This window comes from Podarcis bocagei (genome assembly GCF_964188305.1).
Source record: "Podarcis bocagei genome assembly, chromosome: 8".
Lineage (NCBI taxonomy): Eukaryota > Metazoa > Chordata > Lepidosauria > Squamata > Lacertidae > Podarcis > Podarcis bocagei.
In genome coordinates, this window is record NC_138133.1 from 25,614,159 (window position 1) to 25,640,291 (window position 26,133).

The window sequence follows — 26,133 nt, forward strand, 5'->3', positions numbered from 1 at the left end:
AGCCATCTTCAGATATCTCAAAGGCTGTCACATGGAAGAGGGAGCAAGATTTTCTCCTGCTCTGGAGGGTAGGACTCAAACCAATGGCTTCAGGTTACAAGAAAGGAGATTCTGAATAAACATCAGGAAGAGCTTTCTGGCAGTAAAAGCTGTTCGACAGTGGAATGGTCTCCCTTGGGAGGTTGTGGACTCTCCTTCCTTGGAGGTTTCTCAGCAGAGGTCGGCTGGCCATCTGCCATGGATGCTTTAGCTGAGATTCCTGCATTGCAGGGGGTTGGACGAGATGAGCCTTTGGGTCCCTTCCAACTCTACAATTCTGTTTTATGCATGTTTTCTCAGAAGTAAGCCCCTGTTATCTTTAATGGAGCTCATCCCCAGGTAACTGTACATAGGTTTGAAGACTTACAGTGCAATCCCATACGTTTACGACAAAGCCCTATTGAATTAGATGAGGCGGAGTCCAAGAGAAGTGTATATGATTGCTATGTGGTGGGAGTGTGTATATTAAACAATTTTGGAGTGACATTCAAGAGGAACTTTAAAAAACGCTTAAAATATCATGTAAACAAAAACAAAAACAGAGGCATACCTCTTGGGAATTATATCGACTGACATTCCTGCCGCTAGGAAAAAAGTTTTCTTATATGCAACCGTTGCAGCAAGAATTATAGCAAAAAATGGGAAGGGAGAATAAACTCCCTCAATAAGAGAATGGCAAATAAGATTTTGTGAATATATAGAATCAGCAAGACTTACAGCAGTGGTAAGGGGCCAATCAGACCAAAAACTGATAGGGGAGTGGACTTGGCGTGAAGGAATACATCAAAAAAATATTGTTCTGGTATTAATATATCAATATGCAATGAATGAAACTTATAGAGTTAAAAAATTAAGAAGAAATGGGTATAAGATGAGATAGTCAAAAATAATATTGATAACACAGTGAAAAGAAGAAACAAAGGAAGCCACATATAGGTGGAGGGAAGTCAAAATTTATGTCTGTATGTTTAGTTTGTATGTTCGTTTTCTTTTTTGTAATCTAAGTTGAGAGGTGTATGTATCTATGTATAATAAGTGTGTTTAGTGTTCTGGTTTGTGTTTGTAAGTATTGCATTTATCAATAAAAGTAAAAAGAAGAAAAAGAGAGAGATAAGTGTATATGATTGCATAAAACAATGGAATTTGCCACCACAATATATAGTAATGACCACCAACCTGGAGGGCTTTAAAGTGGGTTTAGACAAATTCATGGAGGGTAAGGCTAGGCTACTCGCTGTGATGGTTGTGTAACTACCTCCAGTAGCAGAAGCAATATGCCTCTGAACCTCAGTTGCAAGTGGGAAGAATGATGCTTCATTCATACCCTTCATTCATGTCTTAGCTGGTCTCTGGGAGAATTGGATGCTAGATTAGATGGTCTTTCTGTCTTATCTAGCAGGAATCTACTTACATTCTTATGAGCTGCTAAAAGACTTGAGATAAGTTTTCAACAGCAGGAAGAAAGTAGACCTCAAGAGGATATACAGTAATCAGAATTTGAACAGAAACAGGAAGTTGTTCAGAAGCCCCCACCCCCTTTTAGCCATTGATGTGTTTGAAAGCAACACTGGGAAAGAGACTAAAAATTCATCACTTTATTTTACAATGTTACATTTCAAACAATGTCTCAAAAATCCAGCTTTCTTTTTTCCACTATTAATAGTACATTTATAGCTCTGTTCTACTACTAGCCAATACAGTGGTACCTCGGTTTACAAACTTAATCCATTCCGGAAGTCCGTTCTTAAAGCGAAACTGTTCTTAAACCGAGGAGCGCTTTCCCTAATGAGGCCTCCCGCCGCCAGTGCCCTCCCACTGTTCAGTTTCCATTCTTAGACAGAGATAAAGTTCTCAGACCAAGACACTATTTCCGGTTTTGCAGAGTTTGTAAACCAAATTGTTCTTAAACAAGACTGTTCTTAAACCAAGGTACCACTGTATTCATAAACAACTTGATCCAGTAATTCTCTCTGTTCTATTATAACCTTCCTCGGCTGCTCCTGCAGAAACTAGACAAAATAAAAGCTTGAAACTAAATGAGCACACCTGTGATCCCAAATACTTAAAAGGAAGTTTCGTTTAAGAGCTATGGAACTTGCTTAAAAAAGAAATGTGGTTAGAAATTGTAAACACTGTACCTCAAAACAATACAGAAGGCACGATCCAACAAAACCCAAATAATTTTGAGATTTAAGATTTCGCTTAAGGGCAAACTCAACATTACACAGAAAGGTCTGTTACATCACCCTGACCTCTTTTAATTGGCAAGCAACTTCAAATTGATGAACAGAGTTTGAACCGAGGGTGGGTGAATGGAAACAGAGCTTCTCATCCCTTTTTTTGACATCACTTTTTCTGCTCAAAATTCCTTCTCCCCAGTGGCTTTTCTCCCCAATGTGTTCCACATAGAAGCAGGGCACATATGCGGAACAGTGTGGGTAGGGCAGTTGGAAAAGGGTGGTTTTGCTTGAAAATAGTAAGCAGAAAATATATTCCTTGGCTCAAAACTGCAGTCTTCCAAAATTCATTTGTGTTTAAATACAAACGAATATTGCAGCCCATTGAAATAATACAGGTATCACTTTTCTGGATTCTGGGACACAGCTATTTGCATATATCATGTTTGCCAAAGCCATTTCCAACTGTGGTTTCCATACATTTCCCCCAAAAAGTATTGGCAATCCTAAAACAAATTGCTAACGTTGAGCTTCCTTCCAATGCTAAAAATACCCCATAAGATAAGACACTGCAAAAGCTCAATTTGCATAAATGAATCAGTAGGAAAAAGCACTCCCTTCTGCCTTGGATATTCAAAACACAATTTGGTTCTTGGTAACCTTTGCAACTCCTTATAGTGAAGACGAGGCTGTATACAGAAATATCTTGGAAATCAAAATTACTGTTCTTGCCTCCCATAGCTCAGGTCTGAGTTCTTATGCCTGTAAAAGTCATTTGAAAGATGTACTGGACAGCAAACTGAATGCTACTAGTTCAGTTGGCCATCTTTCCCATTCTTTTCTACTATGGGGGGGGGGATTTCACCTTTTTAAAAAGAACCCTCTTAAAAAACAGCAAGAGTGTCCATTCAGTTGAAAGTTGCTTCAGTTCCTTATCTGTAGGAGAAAACACGCACACACAAAATGCTCATGCTATGGAAATCTGTATGCCACCTTAGATAAAAGTGCTCGAATCCAGTCTGAAGTAGTTCACAGCACGCACCAGCGTTTTCCATTTATATATACATTTATTCCATAGTTGCCACTGAAGTGCTTTCTGTACCACTTGGAAATATGTTCCATTCAAATCAATAGGACTGTCCTCCAAGTAATGAATTATGAACCAGTGTGCTATAAACACAGATCTCACACGGCCTTGTATGAGAAAAAGATGTAGTCATCAAGCCTTTGAAAACTAAAAAAAAGCTGCATTTCATAAGTGGAATTCAGAAATAACATTTCTTTATACAACTAACAAAATAAAGGGGAGGGGGCTGCAAGCAAAAAAAAAAGGTCTGTCACACATGAGAGAGAGAAAGAGAGAGAACGTGCTTGTTTGCTGAATGGATCAACACCACAAATGTATATGTCTGAAAAGAACCAAACATCTATGCAACGCCTATCAATTTTTCAAGCTGAATAAGATTAATAGTACAGTCATAGGCATGTTTACTCAGAAGTAAGTCCCGCAATGGACCTTACTCTGTAGTAAGCATGATAAGGATTGCAGCCTAAATACATCAAGAAAAAATGTGCCAGGTGATGGGACTAGCTATTTAGGAGAAGGAAATGGATATTATATCCCAAGGCATCATGCATCTTTAAGATGTATAAATTCGGGGGGTGGGGGGTTAGAACATGGGTCTTCTGCCAATTGTATAAAAATATACAATTTGTCCCTGATTAGAAATTCAAGTAGAACACATTTTTAATTTTAATAATTCAATGCAGGAAAAAACACACACCTACAAATAGTTTTTAAGGAAGGAAGGGATCTTGATGACTATTTCCTATGATTCATTAGAATATGCTGCTTTGATACTGACATGTCTGATCAAGCAAATAACCAATAACCTGAAATTTCAGTCCTTCCTTTGCTTTTAAAATTAAAATAGTGATGGAAATAAAAACAACATGGAGGTAAGGGTGGGAAGTCAAAACATTAAGGAAAATGTGTGTTGAAGTTGATTTGTGTCTTTTTGTTTTGCTTTTTTGAAATTCAATAAATTTTAATATTAAAAAAGGAAATCACTTGTGGTCCCATAGTTACTTATGTAACCGGAGCACTTAACTCTGTCCTGAATGAGTGCCGATGTCTGTCAACATTATCACTCAGAAGAAATAATTCTGACAATAAAGTCAATTGTGAATCTGTCCAAAAACTGTTTTGAGTGCTTAGATGGCTCATATTAAACTATAGTGCGCTTGTGAGTTCACAATCGGTTTGTGTATAGCTTTACACTGATTCATCTTAAATCCTGTGCAAACATGTGTTTCACTCTTTGGTAACTGTTTTTTAAAATGCCTGAGGCTGCAGGACTATACATAAGTACCCTGGGAGCAGGTACTACTGAACTCTCAGTAGGCATGTATAGGATTGCACAGCAAATCCAGCAGTTATTGGAAAGAAGCTTTGACTGCTTACTAAGCATTAAATGAGCTTTATGAAAATGACATATAATGGCATAAATAACATAGCATGATAATAAAACATTTATCCTAGGAATAATCCTGATGCATAATGTGCTGCGCATGTCTATTTTTCAAAAGAGCGACAATATACATTTTTTAAAAACGTGAAAAAATGTCAGAAATTATAGTTCTTTAAAAAAACCACAACCATACACCTGTACACTGCAACTTTCTTTAAAGACTATATAGATGTTTTTGAAATAGTATACTTATAAAAATTACAGAATAATTCCATTTCGTTGAATAATGTGCTTTTGTGTACCCACTTATATCTTAAGTAAGCTGCTGCTTCGGTCTAGGAATTCTTGCCCTGAGATATCTAATCAAATAAATAATTAAGAGTCTGAAATAAGTTCAAGTCATCTATAAGACACTGCCTCCCTTTAAGAACATGTAAACATAGGAAGTATTTTGTCAGTTTCCACCGCTGACCCCAATGTTAGAATCTGAGGTACAGCAATCCAAAAAAATGAGGGAGGAGAGCATGTGTCCATTGTAATATACTTTTAGGCTTGACCACAACCATTCGTTGAACTTAATTGTTGTTGTTGTTCTTTTCCCAGGGGAAATCCAAGCATTTACTTATAACATGTAGCTGTGAACCAACGATTCTTGCATTAGGCATAACATCCAACACGATGCTTCAAGGCACCGATTTTCACATGCTTATTCCGGAACGGAGGAATGGTGGAGAGCTCGATGGTAGTCTTCTGAACTGGTGACTTGTTCTGGTATATCATAGCCTCTTAGAAAAGGTCCGGTGTTTTGCTGTGCAAAGTAGTATAGCTGCCTTGCAAACATGGGCTCAACCTTAACAGATAGAAAAGTTAATGGGACACATAGCCAGATGGTCTGATTCATTCATATTGAATATATATATTAATCATGACAAGTCAACAGAGTTCCTCATTAGAAAGCATTTCATTTGTGTTCTATCTAGTTTTATCAATTCCAATGGACTTGCTGAAGATACTGAAGTTTATCAGCACATGCTTCTTTACAGTAGCAATCATATACAGTGGTAACTCAGGTTACATACGCTTCAGTGTCCTTACAGCTAACGCCTTTCATCCTCCTTTATTTAGGGCTATTTAGCCTATAATTCACAAAGCTGTTAAGCCAGAACATCAGTGCACCAGTGTCCTAAATGGCTTAATTAGGTTGTGAATCAGGTTGTTAATTATAAACAATTGTATATTATAAACAATACTAAGAAACATTCAGCAGAAGAATTAGCTGTACAAGATCACATTATTTGACCAAGGTAATCTTGGAGAAATAAGATGATCTATGTTTTGAGCTTCAGCGTAAGTTGTTTCGAAGTACACGTAATACCTGCAATTATTATATGAGTTACAGTGGTACCTTGGGTTACAGACGCTTCAGGTTACAGACGCTTCAGGTTACAGACTCTGCTAACCCAGAAATAGTACCTCGGGTTAAGAACTTTGCTTCAAGATGAGAACAGAAATTGCACGGTGGCAGCAGCGGGAGGCCCCATTAGCTAAAGTGGTGCTTCAGGTTAAGAACAGTTTCAGGTTAAGTACGGACCTCCGGAACGAATTAAGTACGTAACCAGAGGTACCACTGTACACACTTACTAGGAACAAGACCCACAGAAATCAGCAGGACTTGTTTCTAAAAAAACAGGCATGGCGCTGTCCAGCATTCTACTACAGCTTCATGTACACAGAAGCCTATACACATGTACGAGTGCAGGCTTCAGAACATACCAGGTCTGAGATCCTTTATGTGTCTTGGGCTAACATTGACCTGAAACATCTACTGCCTACTGTGAATGACAACAAAAATATATTTTCCCTTATTGAACATGGACTTTCTAAAAGTATGGAGCTCCTGCAGAGCCCTGGAGATAGCAAAAACTCCACACAGGCATACAAAGGTAGTGGTAGGGATGTTTGAAATGTTATTCCTCTTCACTATGTGAATTGCCTACTTGATCAGTTGCAATAAGAGCTAAATCTTCCTTACATAATCAACTTTTACAGTTGATTGTTGCAGCGGAAATTGTAAAAAAAAAGAGAGAGAAAAGACCGGCAACCAAACATAGGGTGGTATCTGCTTAAATCTACGAGTAAAATTATTTCTATCCACAATGGGATTTCCCCATTCCTTCCCCTGCACATGCCCTGCACTACCTCCAAATAAGCTCCAGAGAGAACAGATTTAGTGGGCAAAGGGGGGAGAATGGGGGGGGGGAGTCCCGTTGTGCAGGCAGAAGTCAATCCACTCATGCAAGGAGTCACTCAGGGCTACGTTGACACACAGCTTTCAGGACAAAGTTGCAGTGGTACCTTAAGTTAAAAACTTAATTCGTTCTGGAAGTCCATTCTTAACCTGAAACTGTTCTTAACCTGAGGTACCACTTTAGCTAATGGGGCCTCCCGCTGCCGCCATGCCACCGCCATGCGATTTCTGTTCTCATCCTGAAGCAAAGTTCTTAACCCGAGAAACTATTTCTGGGCTAGCGGAGTCTGTAACCTGAAGCGTCTGTAACCTGAAGCGTCTGTAACCTGAGGTACCACTGTAACTCATATGAGAATTGAAGGTATTACGTGTACTTCGAAACAACTTGCATTGAAGCTCAAAACATAGATTATCTTATTTCTCCAAGATTACCTTGGTCAAATAATGTGATCTTGTACAGCTAATTCTTCTGCTGAATGTTTCTTAGTATTGTTTATAATAGAATGCACAATTGACAACCTGACTCACAACCTATTTAAGCCATTTAGGACACTGGTGCACTGATGTTCTGGCTTAACAGCTTTGTGAATTATAGGCTAAAAGGTAAAGGGACCCCTGACCATTAGGTCCAGTTGCGGATGACTCTGGGGTTGTGGCGCTCATCTCGCTTTATTGGCTAAGGGAGCCGGCGTACAGCTTCCGGGTCATGTGGCCAGCATGACTAAGCCACTTCTGGTGAACCAGAGCAGCGCACAGAAATGCCATTTACCTTCCCGCCGGAGCGGTACCTATTTATCTACTTGCACTTTGAGGTGCTTTTGAACTGTTAGGTTGGCAGGAGCTGGGACCGAGCAACGGGAGCTCACCCCGTCGCGGGGATTCGAACCGCTGACCGGCAAGTCCTAGGCTCTGTCATTTAACCCACAGCGCCACCCGCTTCCCTATCCAATTATAAGCTAAATAGCCCTAAATAAAGGAGGATGAAAGGCGTTGGCTGTAAGGACACAAAATGCAGGGAGCAGGAGGTAAGTGGGAGGAGGGAATCACTATGGAAGTAAGGGGGCAAGATTTCCACTCATCCACTTTGCTCATAGCATCATTTATTACAGCTTTGTAGAATGCTATAAAAACACCAACACGGCACAAACAATTGGTGGCAAGCCAAAATCCCCCTCTTTATAGTTCATGTCTAGTTTATTTATTGAAATAAACCGTGACTTCCAATTTCAGAATATTTGAATTGTTGTAACGTTTAGCTTAAATCAGAAATGTAATCACAGATGTGAATCACTCAGAAACTGGTGTTGCATATTTCCAGGCGATGATTGTACTTTAGGAAGTTTCAGTTATACTGTACTGCCTAGCTGTGAGAGTGGTGATTTACATTTCATTTCAATGCTCTTTTTCAACCTTATTTAAATATATTGGATTAACTTAATTCACTTTAAGCATTTACCTTACCCCCTTTAATATATTTGCATGACCCTAGTTTCAAGCAAATCAAATCGTTTATACTTACATGGGCTGTAATTTGTTTTCTTTGCCTTTGTGGATCTGGAAACTCTTCACCGAAACACAACACAATCTGGAATCTAGGCAACGGCCGCCCATGGTGGGCAAATACTTGTAGTTCTGGAAAGCCAACAGAAAATACTCAAGCTATTATGTAGGACTAAACTTCAGAGCTATGGCAGAAAAACAAATATCATGGAAAATCAGCCTATATTACTGATCAAAAGATTCTGCGGCAATGAAGATGGCAAAAGGCCTAACAAAATCTAGAATCCAAATCAGTACATATCTGCAACATCCTACCCAGCAATGTTAAAAATGGTAAACTTCTCCATCTTTCCGATCAGGTACATAAGCATAATAAAATTTCTCTCAATTTGGCAGAACGTTACTGTTTCCAGTTTATTGGGTGCTTCCAGATATGCCATGGTTGTCTGTATTTACCCTCAAGCTGGGATAAACCAGAGCTGGCTGGCTTTCAGAAAAGACCCCAGATTTTAGAGGAGAACCTCTAAAATATGTATGGAGAAGACACAAGTCTCCCACATGCCTTTAGCGGAGTTACAATTTATAATATTTCCACTCAAAATTGTATAACTGGGGGTTTATGGGGATTTTATAATAAAGACTATTGGAATCCAAAAAGGGAAATCTATAAAATGGTGCTTCCATTTTGTTTTTAAAAAAACAAACAAATGTTTATTTCAGTCTAGATGTTTCTATATCCAGTCCACATATCACAGTCTCTAATAAAGCAGATGTGTTTATATTAGCCCATTTGATCTCACCAAAGTAAAACCTGAAGCTGCACAATGTTATTTTCATTGCAAAACAGCCAGTGTTGTACATACTAAAAGTTATACATACTGTACAACTGTAAGTGTTAGCACCCTGGACACCAAAGACTAAAGGAGCATTTAAGAATGCAGATAAGATAAGGGGGGGGACCTTCTGAAATATTACACCACTGACTAGCAGGCAAAAAAATGTGTGTGAGGAGCATTATTAGCCGACAGTAGGACAACTGGTGAGTTGACATTACATTTCTCAAGTGAAGGCTAATTAGAAATTTTTAGCAAATTAGGTAATATTTCAGCTCATGCTATGGTCAAATAGAGGGAATGTGCATCCAACTCCTTCTGAAACCCACTGCTATGACAAACGAAGAAGCTTGCATTACACAACCTACCAACCTACAAGGATGCATTTATGACAGTAATATACATACCTGACAAAAACTGCTGAGTATCAAAAAGTTTGCATGTCTGCTCCCTTTCCAATTTGTTAGGCCTGTCGTTGCAAAATGCCAGAGGCCCATCCCAATAGATCCTGCTTTGGCAAAGTCTCTTAGCATAGAGTCCGTCAGGTGTCATCCAGAGTATTACTCCCCTTTCCAGGTGGCTTAAGGATTTTTCAGTTATTTTCCTCTGGTTGTGATCTTCTGGATAAGGGAAAAGAACTTGGTCCAGCCCGCTGACCTCATAACTTTGGCCATGAGATATTCTGCACCCCTCAGGACTTGAAGTAGTGACTTCTTTCACAAGAGTTTCGTGGTAATATAGACAGATGTGCAATCGACAATCTGAAAGCATATTTATGCAAAATTGTTGTTAACCGTTGGACACCAGACAATGGCATGTCATGTAACGTCTACAAGGAAGCTATGAAGCATTGAGGTTGAGTTGCACATAGCATCTCGGAGATGTGGCTTCAAACCACTTTTCAGTGGCAGACTTGGAACCTGAGAATGCATATACAATTTTAAATACACTTGCTAGGAAATTAAGCACAGTGGGACTTAAACATGTGTAAGATTGTGCCACACAGCAGATTAGCTGGGGAAATGCTGGTTGTGAGGATATTGGCATAGTGATTCCTATGATTCACTGAGTTGAGCTATGACTTGTTGGCCAAGTCAAAAGGCAGGCTACTTGATAACTGATAGGTAGCTGTTCCATGGGGGTTTTTTTTGGTGGTGGAGCATTGGAACAAGTAATAAATATGGCTGCTGTGCTGTAGGTACGGGCAGCAAGAGCTACAGTTAGTGAAATCAGCCACCCTTACACCAAGATAACACATCTACAAACACGCCACTAAAAATAACTTTGTGCAAATGCTTAAGCGGTACGGAATTCTTGTCAACATGTACATTAATGGGAATTGACTAGTAGTTGTGCATGAACATCAGTCATAATGTACACTCACATGACAGCATGGAGAAAGTTTACCAAACAATTAACAGGGAATGTTACAGCCGAAGGTATGAGTCGTTGCCAAATGATTTGGGGGGAAATTAACTGATCAGTTGTACTTTAATGCCTGGTTGATGTGCAACACCTCCACATATGTTTCACTGATCGCCTGGGTAATCCACATAGTCCCCGACAGGATAATTTTGGTTATTTAAATATTTATATGCGGCTCTTCAGTGGAACTTCCATAGCAGTTTTCAAAAATAATATAAAATATTTAACAACCAACTAAAGAGAGGAAAATATATTCAAGTGTCTGGGATAATCCTTTGCTTAACACTGAAAGAATAACATGGTTGGTGGTAGACAGGTCATCCTTGGGAGAGAACTCCACAGATAGGAACTTCTATTGAGGAGGAGCTCTTTCTAGTTGCTTCCTGCTTTGACTGGCCAATAAACACACCACCTTAATTGACTTTGGCCACCTTTTTCCAACATCATGTGGAACCCGGGCACATTCACTAGGCATTGCCCAAAATTCAACGCATATTGACTGGGCACTGCACAAAATTCCTTGTTCATGTTGTCTGTGAACATTCTCCACACTTCATATATATGTGGACAACCAACATTTATGCACACCCTGCATTCACGTTGCATTTTTTTAAACCAAATCAGAGAACCAAACATTGATGGAAATTTCACAGTTATCCTCTCATCTGAGCTCACGGGGAAAGGGTGTGTGTGTGTGTGTGTGAAAGTTATGAGAGGGCTCTCATGAATTCATTGCTACTTGCCAATTGTTGAATTATTTATATACCTGACAATGGAAGAGCTTCACCAGACCTTATGCTCGTCTCTATTGGGATCCCAGGAGTCTGTGCCTCGGGTGGCGCACAAGCGTAAAAGGTTCCAGTTACCTGACAACCTGCTTTCACAAACAAAAAGGTTTCTGTTCACAAACTATGCTGCCAAGCAGTCCAAAATCCATTGAAGGCTTTCTCCCTCCAGTCTGAGAAATTCACCTTCCATTTAGACCTGAACACATTTTGTTTGCTTGTCTATATGCTGTCTTTCAGCAGAGCTCCCAGGTAGTTTACGAAAACCTTGGCAGATGCTTCCCTTCTCCTGGACTCTGGATGTTTTGGCTGAGTTGGGAGGGCCTTCTGCTGGCTGCAGAGATGGATCCCTTGGTGCTTCTGTACTTCCTCACACTAAGTGGTACCTCATGGATGCTTTAAACCAGCGGCTCTCAGTCTGTGGGTCCCCAGATGTTGTTGGACTACAACTCCCATTATCCCTGAGCTCTGGCCTTGCTAGCTAGGGGTGATGGGAGTTGTAGTTCAACAACATCTGCGGACCCACAGGTTGAGAAAGGCTGCTTTAAACCATTGCATGACTCCAGAAGAGGCATGGCACTGGGATTGACTTCAGGGGCTTATTTTCTAGTACAGTGGTACCTCGGGTTACATATGCTTCAGGTTACATACACTTCAGGTTACAGACTCCGCTAACCCAGAAATATTACCTCGGGTTATGAACTTTGCTTCAGGATGAGAACAGCAATCGTGCTCCGGCGGCGCGGCAGCAGCAGGAGGCCCCATTAGCTAAAGTGGTGCTTCAGGTTAAGAACGGACCTCTGGAATGAATTAAGTACTTAACCCGAGGTACCACTGTAAATGTGTTTAGTATCTCGCTCCTCCAAGGTGCTCAAAGTGGCACATGTGGTTCTATCCACTTTATTCTCATAAAAGCCTTATGGGGCAGTGGTGCCAACTTGGGCCCCAGACTGTGGGTGCCCAGCGCATGCACGCTATGATGTCATAATGTGACGCTGTGATGCCGTACCGCAATGCAATGTTATGGCGCATGTGTGCTCTGCTGCCGCAGTGGCAACTTTGCCAGTGCCTGCACCTTTGTCGCAGGGCCTCTATTGGGGCCTGCTGCAGCAGCAGTCGCACTCTGGAAGCATGTCTGCAGCCGTAATGGGCCCCAACAGAGACCCTGCGGCAGAGCACAGGGCCAGAGGCAAGGCAGCAGGCGGCATGGGCAGGGGCTAGAGGCTGGGCACCCACAGCAAAAATAATTTGTGGGTGTCTGGGCCCCTGGGCCCCCCTGGAATTGGCAGCACTGCTATGAGGCAGGCCAAGCTGGGAGATAGTGACTAGTCCAACATCACCCAGTAAATTTTCTGGTGGAATGGGAATTTAAACCTGGGTCACTCTGATCCTAGTTCAGCCCTCTAATTACTACATCGCACAGGCTTGCAGCCTTAGAGTGAAGGCAGATTTAACATTTATACAGCATTGGAAACAGTATGGAATGCTTTCACCAGATTGCATCCAAATCTACTTGTCCCTCTTAGGCCAAGCACTTAGAAAGAGAAAAGCAAGAATGCCCGGTTGTGCAAGTTTAAAACTAAAACCTACTTTGCATAGGATCAGCTGGCTTTGTGATGTCACAGAGCTAGGAAACCCTCAAGGGGGTTCTTCAGGCATTCAGCTTTAATGATTCATGGTTAGGATTGAAAGAGATGCAAAAGCATCTAAGTGATAAACTCTACCACAGAAATCAATAGGACTTAGAGAAGTGGTTGACTTGGGGTGTATCATTGTGCCTTAAATATCTGTTCATTTATAATGTATCTTTGTATTGCGTTGAAATCAGCCAGATTCACTCATGAGCTAGTAGGTGAAAGAGGGAAGCCAAAAATTAATAAAGCAATATGCTTTTATTTGACAGGCTTCACTGAACACATTCCATGTTTATGAAGCACTTGGAGCAGCGATTGCCAATTTTGGAAACCTGAGTAATAGGCATTGGCACCGCACTGCAACCACACAGGCAGCTGGCAGGGTTCATTTGGTACAGCATGAAATTCTTAACCTCAGGGCCATGGGTTCGAGCCTGACGCTGGGCAAAAGATTCCAGCATTGCAGGGGGTTGGACTAGATGACCCTCACGGTCCCTTCCAGCTCCACAGTTCTATGATTCTATGCACACTCCATAGCCATGCAAATATACATGCCCCACAATCATCCATTCTCAACCCCATCTGCCCTCCAACAGGGAACAGTGTTTCAGCCTTTTTTCAAGTTTAATTTGTTTTTGGCAAGGGGAGGGGCGTCATCTTCCTGGAGAGTGTGGCTGAGCAGGAACTGGTTAACCCACTCCAGGAAGTTCTCTCTCTCTCTCTCTCTCTCTCTCTCTCTCTCTCTCTCTCTCTCTCTCTCTCTCTCACACACACACACACACACACACACACACACAGGCAATTAGGCTTGGGGAAAGCCTTCTATCATAGTGTTTTATTTTTTAAAAAAACTAATTGCAGGAGGGGAGGGTGATTTTTTTTGGGTTGCAATAGAAAAGAAAGAAGTCTTTTCTGAGAGAGCCAGTGTGGTGTAGTGGTTAAGAACGGTAGTCTCGTAATCTGGGGAACCGGGTTCGCGACTCCGCTCCTCCACATGCAGCTGTTGGGTGACCTTGGGCTAGTCACACTTCTTTGAAGTCTCTCAGCCCCACTCACCTCACAGAGTGTTTGTTGTGGGGGAGGAAGGGAAAGGAGGATGTTAGCCGCTTTGAGACTCCTTTGGGTAGTGATAAAGCGGGATATCAAATCCAAACTCTTCTTCTTCTTCTTCCAGGCCAGACTACAATGGGTGTGGTGTGAGGAGGGGTTACTGTGGGCACCAGGAAAAGCTTTGGCAGGCACATGTGTGCTTGCATGCACCATGTTGGTGACCCCACTCTGCAGAACAGGGGTGCCAACCTGGCTAAAATACAGGAGGATGCAGGTAAGCCCCGCCCTACATAATTGATCACATGATGTGGTGCACACACACCATTTGAATGGCAATGCCCATGAAATTTGGAGGGCCCTGGCCTCCGGAAATATTTTATTTTGGGGAGTCAAAAAGACCTCAACCCCTAGGGGTTGGCTCTTATGCAGCAGAATAACATCAGTTTTGTCAACACTGAAAAGCTTTCATTATGTGCACCATCAGAAATAGGCCCATTTGACTTACCTACTTTGCCTCATCCATTATTCTGAACCTTCAAAGTAAAAGCACTCCACACTCCTGTGGAGATTGCACCATTTTCTTATACTGAGTGCTCATTGTAATGTAACCTTAGAACATGCTCCAAAGTTAACCACTTCTGCAAGTCCAATTGATTTCAGTGAGAGGGATCTTGCAAGTGCTTGCCTATCCCTTAAATGAGGTTTTAAAGTCCTTACTTTTGGCTGCCTAATCTCATTCATACCATTGTACTTTCTTCCAACAGTGGAATGCACATATAGAGTTTTCCCACTTCCCAAGGTTTCCCCATTCATTTCAATGAAGAGGGGATGTTTACATACACAAAGTGCTGGATGTACTGAGCAGTGTCTTCTAATGAAATGAATGAGGAAATCCACTTTACACCTTATTCACAACCACATGGACACAGCCACTGTGTCAGGAACCACAACTTCTTTCGCAATTTAAATAACCACCAGATACAGCTCTGTCTAAAAACACTGGAATCTTCTTACCGTTCTGACATGCTGGGCTTTGCCAATGGTGGTTGCGAGCTGCAAAAGGAACACTTGCACACTGGTAGGAGATATCGGGGTGTGACTGCTCCGGCATATAGTCCCTCCAATTACGGTCATGAGACACCATGTAGCTTGGCACCTGCATGTTTAACAAAATATTACATAATGTGGTGGTGTTTTTTTAATGCAATTTTTTAAAAAAGGTTTTCCATCACAGTTCTAAGAAGAAGAAAGAAAACACATAAGCAAAGTATGTCAATTCACAATGCAATTTTGCAAAAGGCAGGTATGTGTGGCCAAAACCAATAATACAAAATAACAAAAGAGGACGGGAGAGGCATTGACAGATATGGCATGCAAGTCAGGCAAACAGCTCTGAGTAGGGGTCCAAGATCTCAGAATAGTTGTGATCCTTACAACTTTAGACAAAAGTAATGTTCTCATATGCTGCAGGAGAAGAAAGGTCCTCCAACCAATGAGCTCTCAAAGCAGCTGTGTGGTCCTTCCAGTGCTGTCAAACCAGTTACTTAGCCATGAATAAAGTGTGCAGGGTCAGTCTGTGGTGTCCCACACATCACATAATGGTTTTAAAGTAAAGGGACCCCTGACCATTAGGTCCAGTCGCGGACGACTCTGGGGGTGTGGCACTCATCTCGCTTTACTGGCCGAGAGAGCTGGCATACAGCTTCCGGGTCATGTGGCCAACATGACTAAGCCGCTTCTGGTGAACCAGAACAGCGCACGGAAATGCCATTTACCTTCCCGCCGGAGCGATACCTATTTATCTACTTGCACTCTGATGTGCTTTCAAACTGCTAGGTTGGCAGGAGCAGGGACCGAGCAAAGGGATGTCACCCTGTCACGGGAATTCGATCCACCAACCGTCTGATTGGCAAGTCCTAGGCTCTGTGGTTTAACCCACAGTGCCACCCGTGTCCCCATATAAGTTATAGTCAATTGCAGACAGAATCTTCAGCTTTCCCACCCATCCTCATTTCTACATCCCATCCTCAAAATGTCCAAACACAAAATGCTCTCCAGAGTCTTGCGCAGTGTTCTCTCCAAAGCCTGCTACCAGAGACTATCTGAGTACAGGTGCCAGGGGGCAGAACATGGGACTCTATGCACACAAAAGATGTGTTTCACCACCGATCCTTAGGTTCTCCCCTGCAAATAATGAAGATACAGCACCCAAGGTCCCCTTGGAAGAGGAAGCGCAAACAAAACTGATGCATTGGTGCACAGCCAGCGTTGTTAATTAAATTTTTTTAAATGACATTTACAGGGGGGTGTAAATATTTGAAATGTATGAAGATGAATACTTGGACTGCAAATGATGAAACAGATATGAAATGTAATAAGAGCTAATAGTATGGGTTCAAAAAAAAATTGAATCACAGCAACACCTATGAACTCTTTGAGAACATTCCTTAAGTTGTATTTGTACTCTTTGGTACTCTTTTTCAATCTAACACTAGATCAAGGAATGAAACAGCAATGGTATCAGTACATCTTCATCATTTGACATCAAAGCTAAAATACATCCGTATTATATATATGTATTTATACATACCTGAGGTGGTAGTGCAGAGTAAGACGAGTTCATGGTGTAAGTATTATTCATAATCATTTGGGGATCTTCCATGCTAAGCTGTTTTGCTCCTGTGTATATAAAACAGGGAGATTTACGCATGTGTATCTTGAAGAACCTTGTGAGAAAAGTAGCTTGCACATTAAAAACGACATTGTTATTGCTTCGGTCTACTTCATAGCCATGAAGTTTGTTGGTATGCTTTACTGATAGGGGATAAATCTAGAAGTCTGTCACTGGAAAACTTTATCAGGATAAAAGACAACATACATGCAAATCACCTGAATTGTATAATTTATTTGCTTACAGAATCAGGCAGAAATGCATCAGCCATTTGAACCCTAGGTGCTTCTATTGTAAACCTATATAAACAAGCATTAGATTTTTAATTCACCAAACTTTATGGCTTAAAGTAATTATAGCGCTGTTGTATATCCCCATCCCACCCCAGCACCATCTCAATAAATGGGATTGTTTCGTATAATACAAGATTACCTTTTTTTGCTCCTTCTGGTACTATTCTGTACACTTTATAGGGGTCTGATATATCCAGCTGGCTTCTTTCAACGAGTTCTTCAAAGTCATTGCTCTTGTTCAAAGCACACCGCAGTCTTGTTTTCCAGGTAGGGGGATCTGGCTTATCAATGCCTTCCCTGAACTTCCCTTTAAACAGAGCCCAAGCCTGGAAATATTGATGGTGGTTAACATCTTGTTTTTAAAAACTCCTTTAAACATACCTATACTCAACAATATAAATACTGTACGATACGTGTGTTCATCATGGAAGTTCTCTGATGGGACTAACACTAGCTTTTCCCCTGCTGCTATAAGATTTTCACTTCCCTAGGCAAAGCTCAGCTACAAACCAAATTTCCAACGCAGTGCAATTTTTCAGGACCCAGCAGAGAAGACTGCAGAAAAAGAACTAGATGTCGTTCTAGATTCATAGTAGATACTTCAGTTCTACAGGAAGTATATAGACCCTGTGCCATTTGCAAAGGCCCTGTGCTATTTTAGTTCACTGCAAAACAGCATGGAGTAGGCACAACATGTATTATTTCTTCATTTATGAATTAGATAGTTTCTGTCCCACCGTTCCTCCAGTATGGAGCACAGGGCAGCTTAGAAGAATAGTATATAAAATGTGTGTGTGTGTGTGTGTGATTTTTATATAATAAAAATGTAATCCGTTGAAGGATCTGTAGTGCTGCATCACAATTCTGAATTTGCATGAGGTCATGGTGGGATAGCTTGGAGGAACACTGAGAGGGGGGAAAGCAATTTTAAACAGTGGCATTGTATAAAGATACTTTGGAATATTTGAGGAATCTGTGTCCTTTATCTCTCTCGCCTAAGGCAACTGAGGAATGGAAGATGGAGAAGTTTGAGTACAGCATGAAAGGAGAGACACTGAAAGTAAGGAATGGTGGGTGCTTTAAACAACAGCAGAAGTTTCAGTAAAGCATGGATGGAGGAACACTGAGAGGAACAAAGTAGTGATTTTAAAGAATGGCAAAAGTTTGAGCAGAGCAAGCGGGTCGGGGAGGAAGACAATGTGGGGGAGGAAGTAGAAGAAGAAGAAGAGAAGAGTTTGGATTTGATATCCCGCTTTATCACTACCTTAAGGAGTCTCACAGCGGCTAACAATCTCCTTTCCCTTCCTCCCCCACAACAAACACTCTGTGAGGTGAGTGGGGCTGAGAGACTTCAGGGAAGTGTGACTGGCCCAAGGTCACCCAGCAGCTGCATGTGGAAGAGCGGGGAATCGAACCCGGTTCACCAGATTACGAGACTACCGCTCTTAACCACTACACCACACTGGCATTTTAAAGCAATATTTGAGTACAGTAAGAAGGGAGTTTGGAAAGGCTCTCGGTAGTGGCGCCCGCCCTGTGGAACGCCCTCCCATCAGATGTCAAAGCGATAAACAACTACCTGACATTCAGAAGACATCTTAAGGCAGTCCTGTTCAGGGAAGTTTTTAATGTGTGATATTTTAGTGTATTTTTGGTTTCTGTGGAAGCCGCCCAGAGTGGCTGGGGAAACCCAGCCAGATGGGCGGGGTACAAATAATAAATTATGTTGTTGTTGTTGTTGTTGTGTTTTCTTTTTGGTATTATCTTTTGTGTTGTACCCATCTCTGCTATTTTTTCTTGTTAAAATTTGTTTGTTTTAAAAAAGAATACCCTCACTGTCACGCCATCCCTGCTTTACTGTTGTTGTTTAAAATCACCATTTTCCTCTGTTTTTATCCACTCCCCACTTTCCTCAAACTTCTGCCACTGTTTAAAACAGCCACTTTTTCCTCTTTCAGTGTATCTCCCTTCTTGCTGTACTCAAACTTCTCCCTCTTCCATTCTTCAGCTGCTTCACATGTGAGAAAGAAAGAGCACAGAGCCCTGTGCAAATGGGGTGTAGAATAGGAGAGAGGAAGCATGAAAATGGAATGCTCTGTGTGCACGGAAGAGTTGAGAAAAGTGAAGAGAAGGGTGGCAGGGAAAAGGGAGTGAAGGTGATAGCTGGGGTGCAGATGGAGGGTGCGAGAGGCATGGGAATGGGGTTGAAGATGCAAGTACTTGATTCGTTCCGGAGGTCCGTTCTTAACCTGAAACTGTTCTTAACCTGAAGCACCACTTTAGCTAATGGGGCCTGCTGCTGCTGCCACGCCGCCGGAGCACGATTTCTGTTCTCATCCTGAAGCAAAGTTCTTAACCCGAGGTAATATTTCTGGGTTAGCGGAGTCTGTAACCTGAAGTGTATGTAACCTGAAGTGTATGTAACCCGAGGTACCACTGTTGGGTCATTAAAAGTCTGCAGAATAGGAGGAGAGTAGCTTCATAACTGGGCAGAAGACGAAAAGGGTGCTTAGTAGTTGTGATGTGTGGGAGGAGGATACAGAATGTTACCATGCAAGTGGTTTGTGTGCAGTGGGAGCGAGTTGCACAAAAGGAAGGGGAGGTGAAAGCATGGGGTGAAGGTGAAAATGGGTGCAAAGCGGGACTTCAGAACAGAAGGCAGAAGTGAGTTCCCAAAGGTGAAAAAGTGAGCATGATGTGGGAAGCTCAAAGTCTAAGAGGTTAATGAGGGAATGGCAGGCAGTTGGTGAGTGGAGAAAGCAGGGGTGCAGTATTATAATAGATATATAAATCAGGCTGCAGTTAACCACCTATAAGCTTTCCTGTTTTTATTTGTGTATTTATTATCACATTTTTATCCCACCTTGTTCCTCCAAGGAGCTCAAGGACACAGTCCTCCCCTTCTCTGTATTATCTTCACAACAACCCTGTGAGGCAGGTTGGACAGAGAGTGTGTGATTGGCCCAAAGTCACCCAGTTAAGTTCCAGGCCTGAGCAGAGATGAGAACCTGTGTCTAGTCCAGCGCTCTAACCACTATACCACACTGCCTCTCAGAAAGATGCCAGAGATTCTATGCAGGCAGAAGGAATGGCAGATTTTTTAGGACCTTAGGTATTTTAACCAAAGTCAGACTCATTGGTCCACCTGCTGTCTCCCCCAGCCCTACTTTGAGACGCCAGAGATCCAACCAGGGACCTTCTGCATGCAAAGTAGATGCTTTACCACTCAGCTATGGTCTCTCTGACTAAACAAAAAATAATAATGCAGCTATGGCGGCAGATGCGGTCCCAGCTTCTTCTAGTCTTCTCATTCTGTGTGGTGCAGAGTTCAATAAGAGCCCTGCTTGCAGACAGCACACAATGGGAGCAAGGTTGTAAAGCCACTCAATCTTTCATAATTGGGATGTGGAATCTGTGACCCTTTGGATGTGCTATACAGTGGTACCTCGGGTTAAGTACTTAATTCGTTCCGGAGGTCCGTTCTTAACCTGAAACTGTGCTTAACCTGAAGCACCACTTTAGCTAATGGGGCCTCCTGCTACCGCTGCGCTGCCGGAGCACGATTTCTGTTCTCATCCTGAAGCAAAGTTCTTAACCTGAAGCACTATTTCTGGGTTAGCGGAGTCTGTAACCTGAAGGGTCTGTAACCCGAGGTACCACTGTAGTCAGGAGTTATGAACTCTTGTTTCATATCATGCTGAGGTGGAAATAACTTCTGCCAAGTCCAGTCTAGTCTGCAGGTAGCTAAAAGTTAAAAACTATTTTCAAGTCAAGAGATGGCTTTTTAAAAAGACATGTCACAGTATGAGTTCAGTACACAAAGCTAAGAAAGCCATACCAACGTTTAACATTAAGGCTGAGTAATTAAGGAGGGAAGGCGTTGCTTGTGGATTCAACCAGTAGCGTAAATGGATGCTTTTAAAAATGAGTTACTATTAACAGTAATTAGCTACATTCATTTTAGCAGAAATGGAACAGTGTTGCTCCAGGTAATGCTATTCAATAACAATCAACGGAAGGAGTTTTAAAAAGGAAGTCTTGCTAAACAGTTATTATGGTGCTTGCTGAAGTTTAATGACAAAGGCTGCAATCCTGTTCAAAATTGTACACAAGTTCCATTGATGTCTACAGAATGCAAGTTTGTGCAACTCAGAGCATCATTGCAGCCATAAAGAGTCACGCCTTGGGGTAGTTAATCAAATAAGGAAGAGGGAATTGTGGAACATGGAAGGACTCTTTCAAGTGTGACAGGAAAGCAGCTTGGCTGGCATTTTAATTCAGAAGCATCTAGGATGCTAGTTGGGTAGAAAAGATAGTTCCATCATTGATTGGTGATCATTTAATTTCTCTCTTAAAGTCAGAGAAAAGAAATGCCCTAAAATAAAGGACCCTCGTAATTCCACTCTCCAGCAATTCTAAGAGGGCAGAGTCCAATCTACCTCTTGGTTTCTTCAGTCTACACACAGTTTAGGGAACATCAAATACCATTTCTTTAACTAGTCACAGGTGAGCCTCTACTGCTAGGGAAAATGTACTTTCACTTGTTACAGGCTAAAGGACCCTGCGCCTTTGTGGAATTTGCCAGTGTGGATGAAAGTGGACAGAGGGTGGAGTTGGACCAATTGAGCTCTAGGTTCATATCCCAAATCAGCCAGGAAGTTCTCTGAGTGGCCTCAGCCAAACCTGTCTTGTCTACCTTGCAGACTGTTGACAAGATAAAAGAGCCAATTCCATGTACGTTACCCAATGGTCCTAAATCATCTAACTGCACCTGACCCTAAATCTGGAACCAGTTCCACTTAAAAGCACGGGCCATTTCCAAGTAAATGTACACTTTGCTTCTGATGGGAGACTGGAGCCAAACTTGCGCAAGGAAATGCAAACAGCCCCTTCGCCTCTGGCTGAGATCCAAGCCACTGGATCGCAAAATCTGCGAAATCTGGCGCGCGCCTGAACCGGGGCCAACCCCTTACCTTGAAAAGAGCGGCGTCCTCCTCTCGGTTGTAGTCCTGCTTGCCCGCGTGCTTCCAGGGGATGCGGAAGATGCTCTTCTCGTCGTTCTCCCACACCAGGCCCGGGTACTTGCCGCTGTCAATCTGCTCGATCAGCCACTGGCGGAGTTTCCCGTTGCCGCAGCTCACCGAGCTCATCCCGCCGCCGCCGCCGCCCTCGCTGGTGCTGTGGATGCCGCGCTCGCTCTCCAGGTTCATGCCACGCGCCCAGCCGACGTCGCCTGCTCCGGCGCCTCCCCTGTTGATGGGAGGGAGAAGGGTCACGTGCCACGCGCCAGACACGCGTGCGCGCGCTTCAGCGACTCCGGGCTCTCCTTTCTCTCTAGCCCACAGAACGCGCCATTCCGCAAGTTTAGCGGGAGAAGCGCGAACTTCTTCTCCACGCCCACCTTTTGCTAGCGGGCAAGCGAAGTTCGGGGGCGCCGGTGTCCACCACGGTCTCCCAAGCACCCACCAAATTTCCCAACCACAAATTTCGGTGCCAGGGCCACCATGCACACTTCACGGCGCCCACGGTCGCAGGGTCAAGTTAGCACTCCTGGTATCCAGAGTGAGAGAGAGAGACCCGTTTCACGAGGAAGCAGAGAGACCGTTCGCTCGTTTGGCGCCAACACAGAGTAGCCCCTGCTTATGCCGCGTCTCCCTCGCGCGCACCTCCTCTCCTCGCAAACACTTCAGAGCGGCCCCTGAGGCGAGCCACAAAATGGTGCCGCCCTCCCCACCAGGAGAGAAGGACAGGGGGCATAGAAAGGGGGGGGGAGGTGTGTCTGCTGCCCCTGAAGAACCTGCCGGTCGAAGCCGTCGCCTCACCTTCGGCGTTTTTCCACCCCTCCCGCCCTCCTGGTCACACTTCGCCTTAACCGGCTCCTCCTCGGAGCACACGCCGAATTATCTTTCTCTCTGTGTGTGCCTGCTTCGTTTTGTGCACTCCTCCCCCCTCAGAGCCGTCTTTGGTGTTGTTTTTTCCCTGACAGGCAACCCACATGGCCCAAAGCCGCGCCTCACCCAGCTCCCACTTCCCTGTCGCCTTCCCTCTCCTGCAGACACTCATCCGTCCCCGCTTCCTTCCTCTATTCTGGGCTTCCTCGCGGCTGGCACGAGCCGGACCTCTCCTCATACTCACCGAAGCCCCTTCCACTCTCTCCCCGGCCGCCGTCCTTCTCTCTCTCTCTCCCTCCTTTTTCTCTCTCTGTTCAAACCCCCCGCCGAGGCCTTTCCCCCTCCGCTTTCCCGCCCACGCCGCGGACTCTCCGCAGGAAACTCCTCACATTCGCCCGCCAACGCGGCTGGCCCTGTTACCGTCATTCCCGCCCGCGCGCCCCGGCCCAGAGAAGGCCGAGAGGGGACTCGGCTCCGAGCAGCCGCTTCGCCCTCGTGACACATTTCCTCTCAGCCGCCCCTGAAGCGCTGGCTCACAAACCCGCGGCCGCCCCGGCTCGGCGGGACTCCCGCCCGCGCGGCACGCGGGGCGCCCGCCGATCCAGAACGCGGGGGATGGCGCTGCGCCAGTGGCCAAACACGCCGCCTCCGCCGCGGCTCTTGAGCGCGTTTTCTCGGGCGAGCCCTAGGAAGAGGTGCCCCGGCGAGGATCGCGGCGCGCGTTGGCGCAGCTGCGCTCAAACAGTGCTATTTGGCCCCTCGCCGACTTGGAAGCAGTCAAAAGCTTATAAAGCACTCAGCGCAATGCTGTGGGCTCCCACGGGGTGCGAGGCCACTGGCGCCCCCTTGGGGGCGTGATTTCCGAGTAAACGTGCATAGGATCGGCCTGCTCCAGCGCAATCCTGTGCCTATTTATTCGGCATTAAGTCGCGCGCAGGGTTTGTTTAAACAGCTCCCTAGTAAATGTGTGCAGCCTGCGAGTCAGTGTCTTCGAGTTTCGCGGGCATAGCTGTCAACTTTTCCCTTTTCTTGCGAGGAATCCTATTCGGAACAAGGGAATTTCCCTTAAAAAAAGGAAAAAGGTGACCGCTATGTTCGAGGGGCTTGCGAGTAAACCTAGAATCCAAGAGTTGGAAGGGACCTTGAGGATCATCTAGTCCAACCCCCTGCGATGCAGAAATATGCAGCTATCCCTGACCCGCGATCTTGGTATTATCAGCACCATGCTCTAACCAAACGGAGCTACCCATTGGTAAGAGGATCGCGCGGCTAGGCTGCTACTGCCGGACATCTTCCAGCCACGCTGAAAATCGATGGGAGTTGTTTCGACAATGAAATACATTGTGGGTATTATGTAACCAGTCAAGGCAGCAGGATCTGCGGAAATTCTGGTGCTGCGATTGAAGACACCAAGCCTTTGCTACTGCCCTTAAGCAACGAGGTCGTCCCACCCCAAAGCAGGTTTTCGCCCATAGAGATCAACGGTAAACAAGCACACCTGCACAAATTCTACACTAACGAATATCCCAAAGGGCGATTACCGAAGCAAAGCCTTGTCAGTGGCAGAGAAAGTGCTTTGAAAAGCCACACATGCACATCCCCCCCCCAAAAAAAATTAGACGATCGGTATGTATATAAACATTATTTACACCAAAACACAAGCATACTTACTGAACCACGAAGCTAAGCACTATAAATAAACGCTGCGCACACCGCAATGCTTACGTGTGGGCCGCAGGAGACTTATACAAGGCAAGGCACAACCCCAGACTCACTTTCAGTGCCATTGGACTCAATGGGGCTTCCTTCTGGAACTGCACTGCTGGTGGAGGGTGCAATGCCTTACAGAGATCGGCGGCTACATTTAATTATCTACATGCAAATAAATATTATTACCAACGGGTGGATGCTGCCTTCCTATAGGGAAGCAGAGGTGGTTGAAGTTTAAAAAGGGAATATAGAATGTATAGTAAAAGTGAATGTATTCTATTAAGCAGAGGCATTCATTGAATTGGAATAAATGGGTAATCATAGACCCCCGGCGGAGGCAGGATTGTATTTGCGCACATCCATCACTTGCTCTCGCTCTCCCTTCCCTCCTGCTCTTGTCCTCCCGCCTCCCGTCGAAATTTCGACGGGAAGCTCCCGGCAAAGTGCCTGGACAGGGGTTCATGCCCTTCTATAAACTAAAATCTCGTAGGTTGAAATGCATATGAGCTACAGGGCTAGTTATGCGCTAAGTATCATCTGGTCTCCCGCTTCTTTCATTCGCCAGGCCCTTTTCCCGGGAGACCTGGCGCTTGCTGCGCCCCCCACCCCATCCCCAAAACAAGAATCACCTCCTCTTCATTCCTGCATTGCAAGGGGGTTGGGCTAGATGGCCCTTGAGGTCCCTTCCAACTCTTCCATGATTCTATGAACTGTTTGCTTTCCCTCTCCAAACGGTGGCCATTCCCACGAGATAACCGAGACCCGCATCTACTTTCTCCCTCCCTCGCATCCTTCCTTGAGCTTTGCACAACCCACATTCTGCTTTCAGAGAACCCGAGTCCCCAAATTCGCGGGGGGGGGGGTTCCTTTTTCCGTCTCCTCTTCAAAGCTGGCAAAAAAAAGTTGAAATTCAACAGCTGCCTCGATTGGTCTCAGAATATACTTCGGTTCTCTTGTGCTGCGGGCTAAGTTTGTACTCGACCTGAAGTCGTAGTCAAGCCTTAAACTGCTCCCGTTCCACTTTCAACCTTAGAATCACAGAATTGTGGAGTTGGGAAGCGACCCCAGAGGGATATCTAGTCCAGCCCCTTGCAAATGCAGGAATCTTTCCGAACTCGAACCCAGGACCGTGAGATTGAGAGTTCAGTGCTCTAACGACTGAGCTGTCCCAGTCACTTCTGTTGCTCGTTCTGCCGTGGCCCAGGAGGCTGCGGTCTTCATGGCTGCCTCCTGTGAACCAACACACCCAACACACCTTTTTAATACGTTTCTCAGAAGACTTGGGGGGGATGTCATTCGACTGCACCCATCTGTTATGCGTAAAGAGAGTAGAACCTGAGAGTAAGCCGTGCAGGATCAGACCCAAAGTCGGCACGGTATCCTGCCTCCCACAGCAGCTATCCACA

The 26,133-nt window shown here is 44.1% G+C and overlaps 1 protein-coding gene across 2 annotated transcripts; it reads right to left on the reverse strand.

The window, feature by feature from the left end:
* Positions 1-1,619: 1,619 nt before the first annotated feature.
* On the reverse strand, positions 1,620-22,468 carry IRF4 (interferon regulatory factor 4). 2 transcript variants are annotated; one of them, XM_081206570.1, is made up of 8 exons: positions 22,100-22,468; positions 17,266-17,452; positions 16,753-16,841; positions 15,177-15,318; positions 11,460-11,570; positions 9,676-10,029; positions 8,455-8,567; positions 1,620-5,537 (listed from the first exon to the last, which is right to left on the reverse strand). In XM_081206570.1, the coding sequence occupies exons 1-8, from the start codon at positions 22,334-22,336 to the stop codon at positions 5,394-5,396; spliced, it is 1,377 nt and encodes a 458-aa protein (XP_081062696.1). In that variant the 5' UTR covers positions 22,337-22,468; the 3' UTR covers positions 1,620-5,393. The 2 variants fall into 2 exon arrangements, with proteins under 2 accessions (XP_081062696.1, XP_081062697.1); XM_081206571.1 differs by having other exon boundaries at positions 11,460-11,567; positions 22,100-22,466.
* Between the last annotated feature and the right edge of the window lie 3,665 nt (positions 22,469-26,133).

Bases quoted from the DNA above. Each gene is read 5' to 3' on its own strand.
- IRF4 (XM_081206570.1), bottom strand. From the start codon at position 22,336: ATGAACCTGGAGAGCGAGCGCGGCATCCACAGCACCAGCGAGGGCGGC. The intron at 11,571-15,176 runs GTAAGAAGATTC...TGTTTGTGAAAG, and splicing joins AAGCCCAGCATGTCAGAACG to CAGGTTGTCAGGTAACTGGA. The intron at 10,030-11,459 runs GTATATAAATAA...ATATGCTTTCAG, and splicing joins TGAAGCTCTTCCATTGTCAG to ATTGTCGATTGCACATCTGT.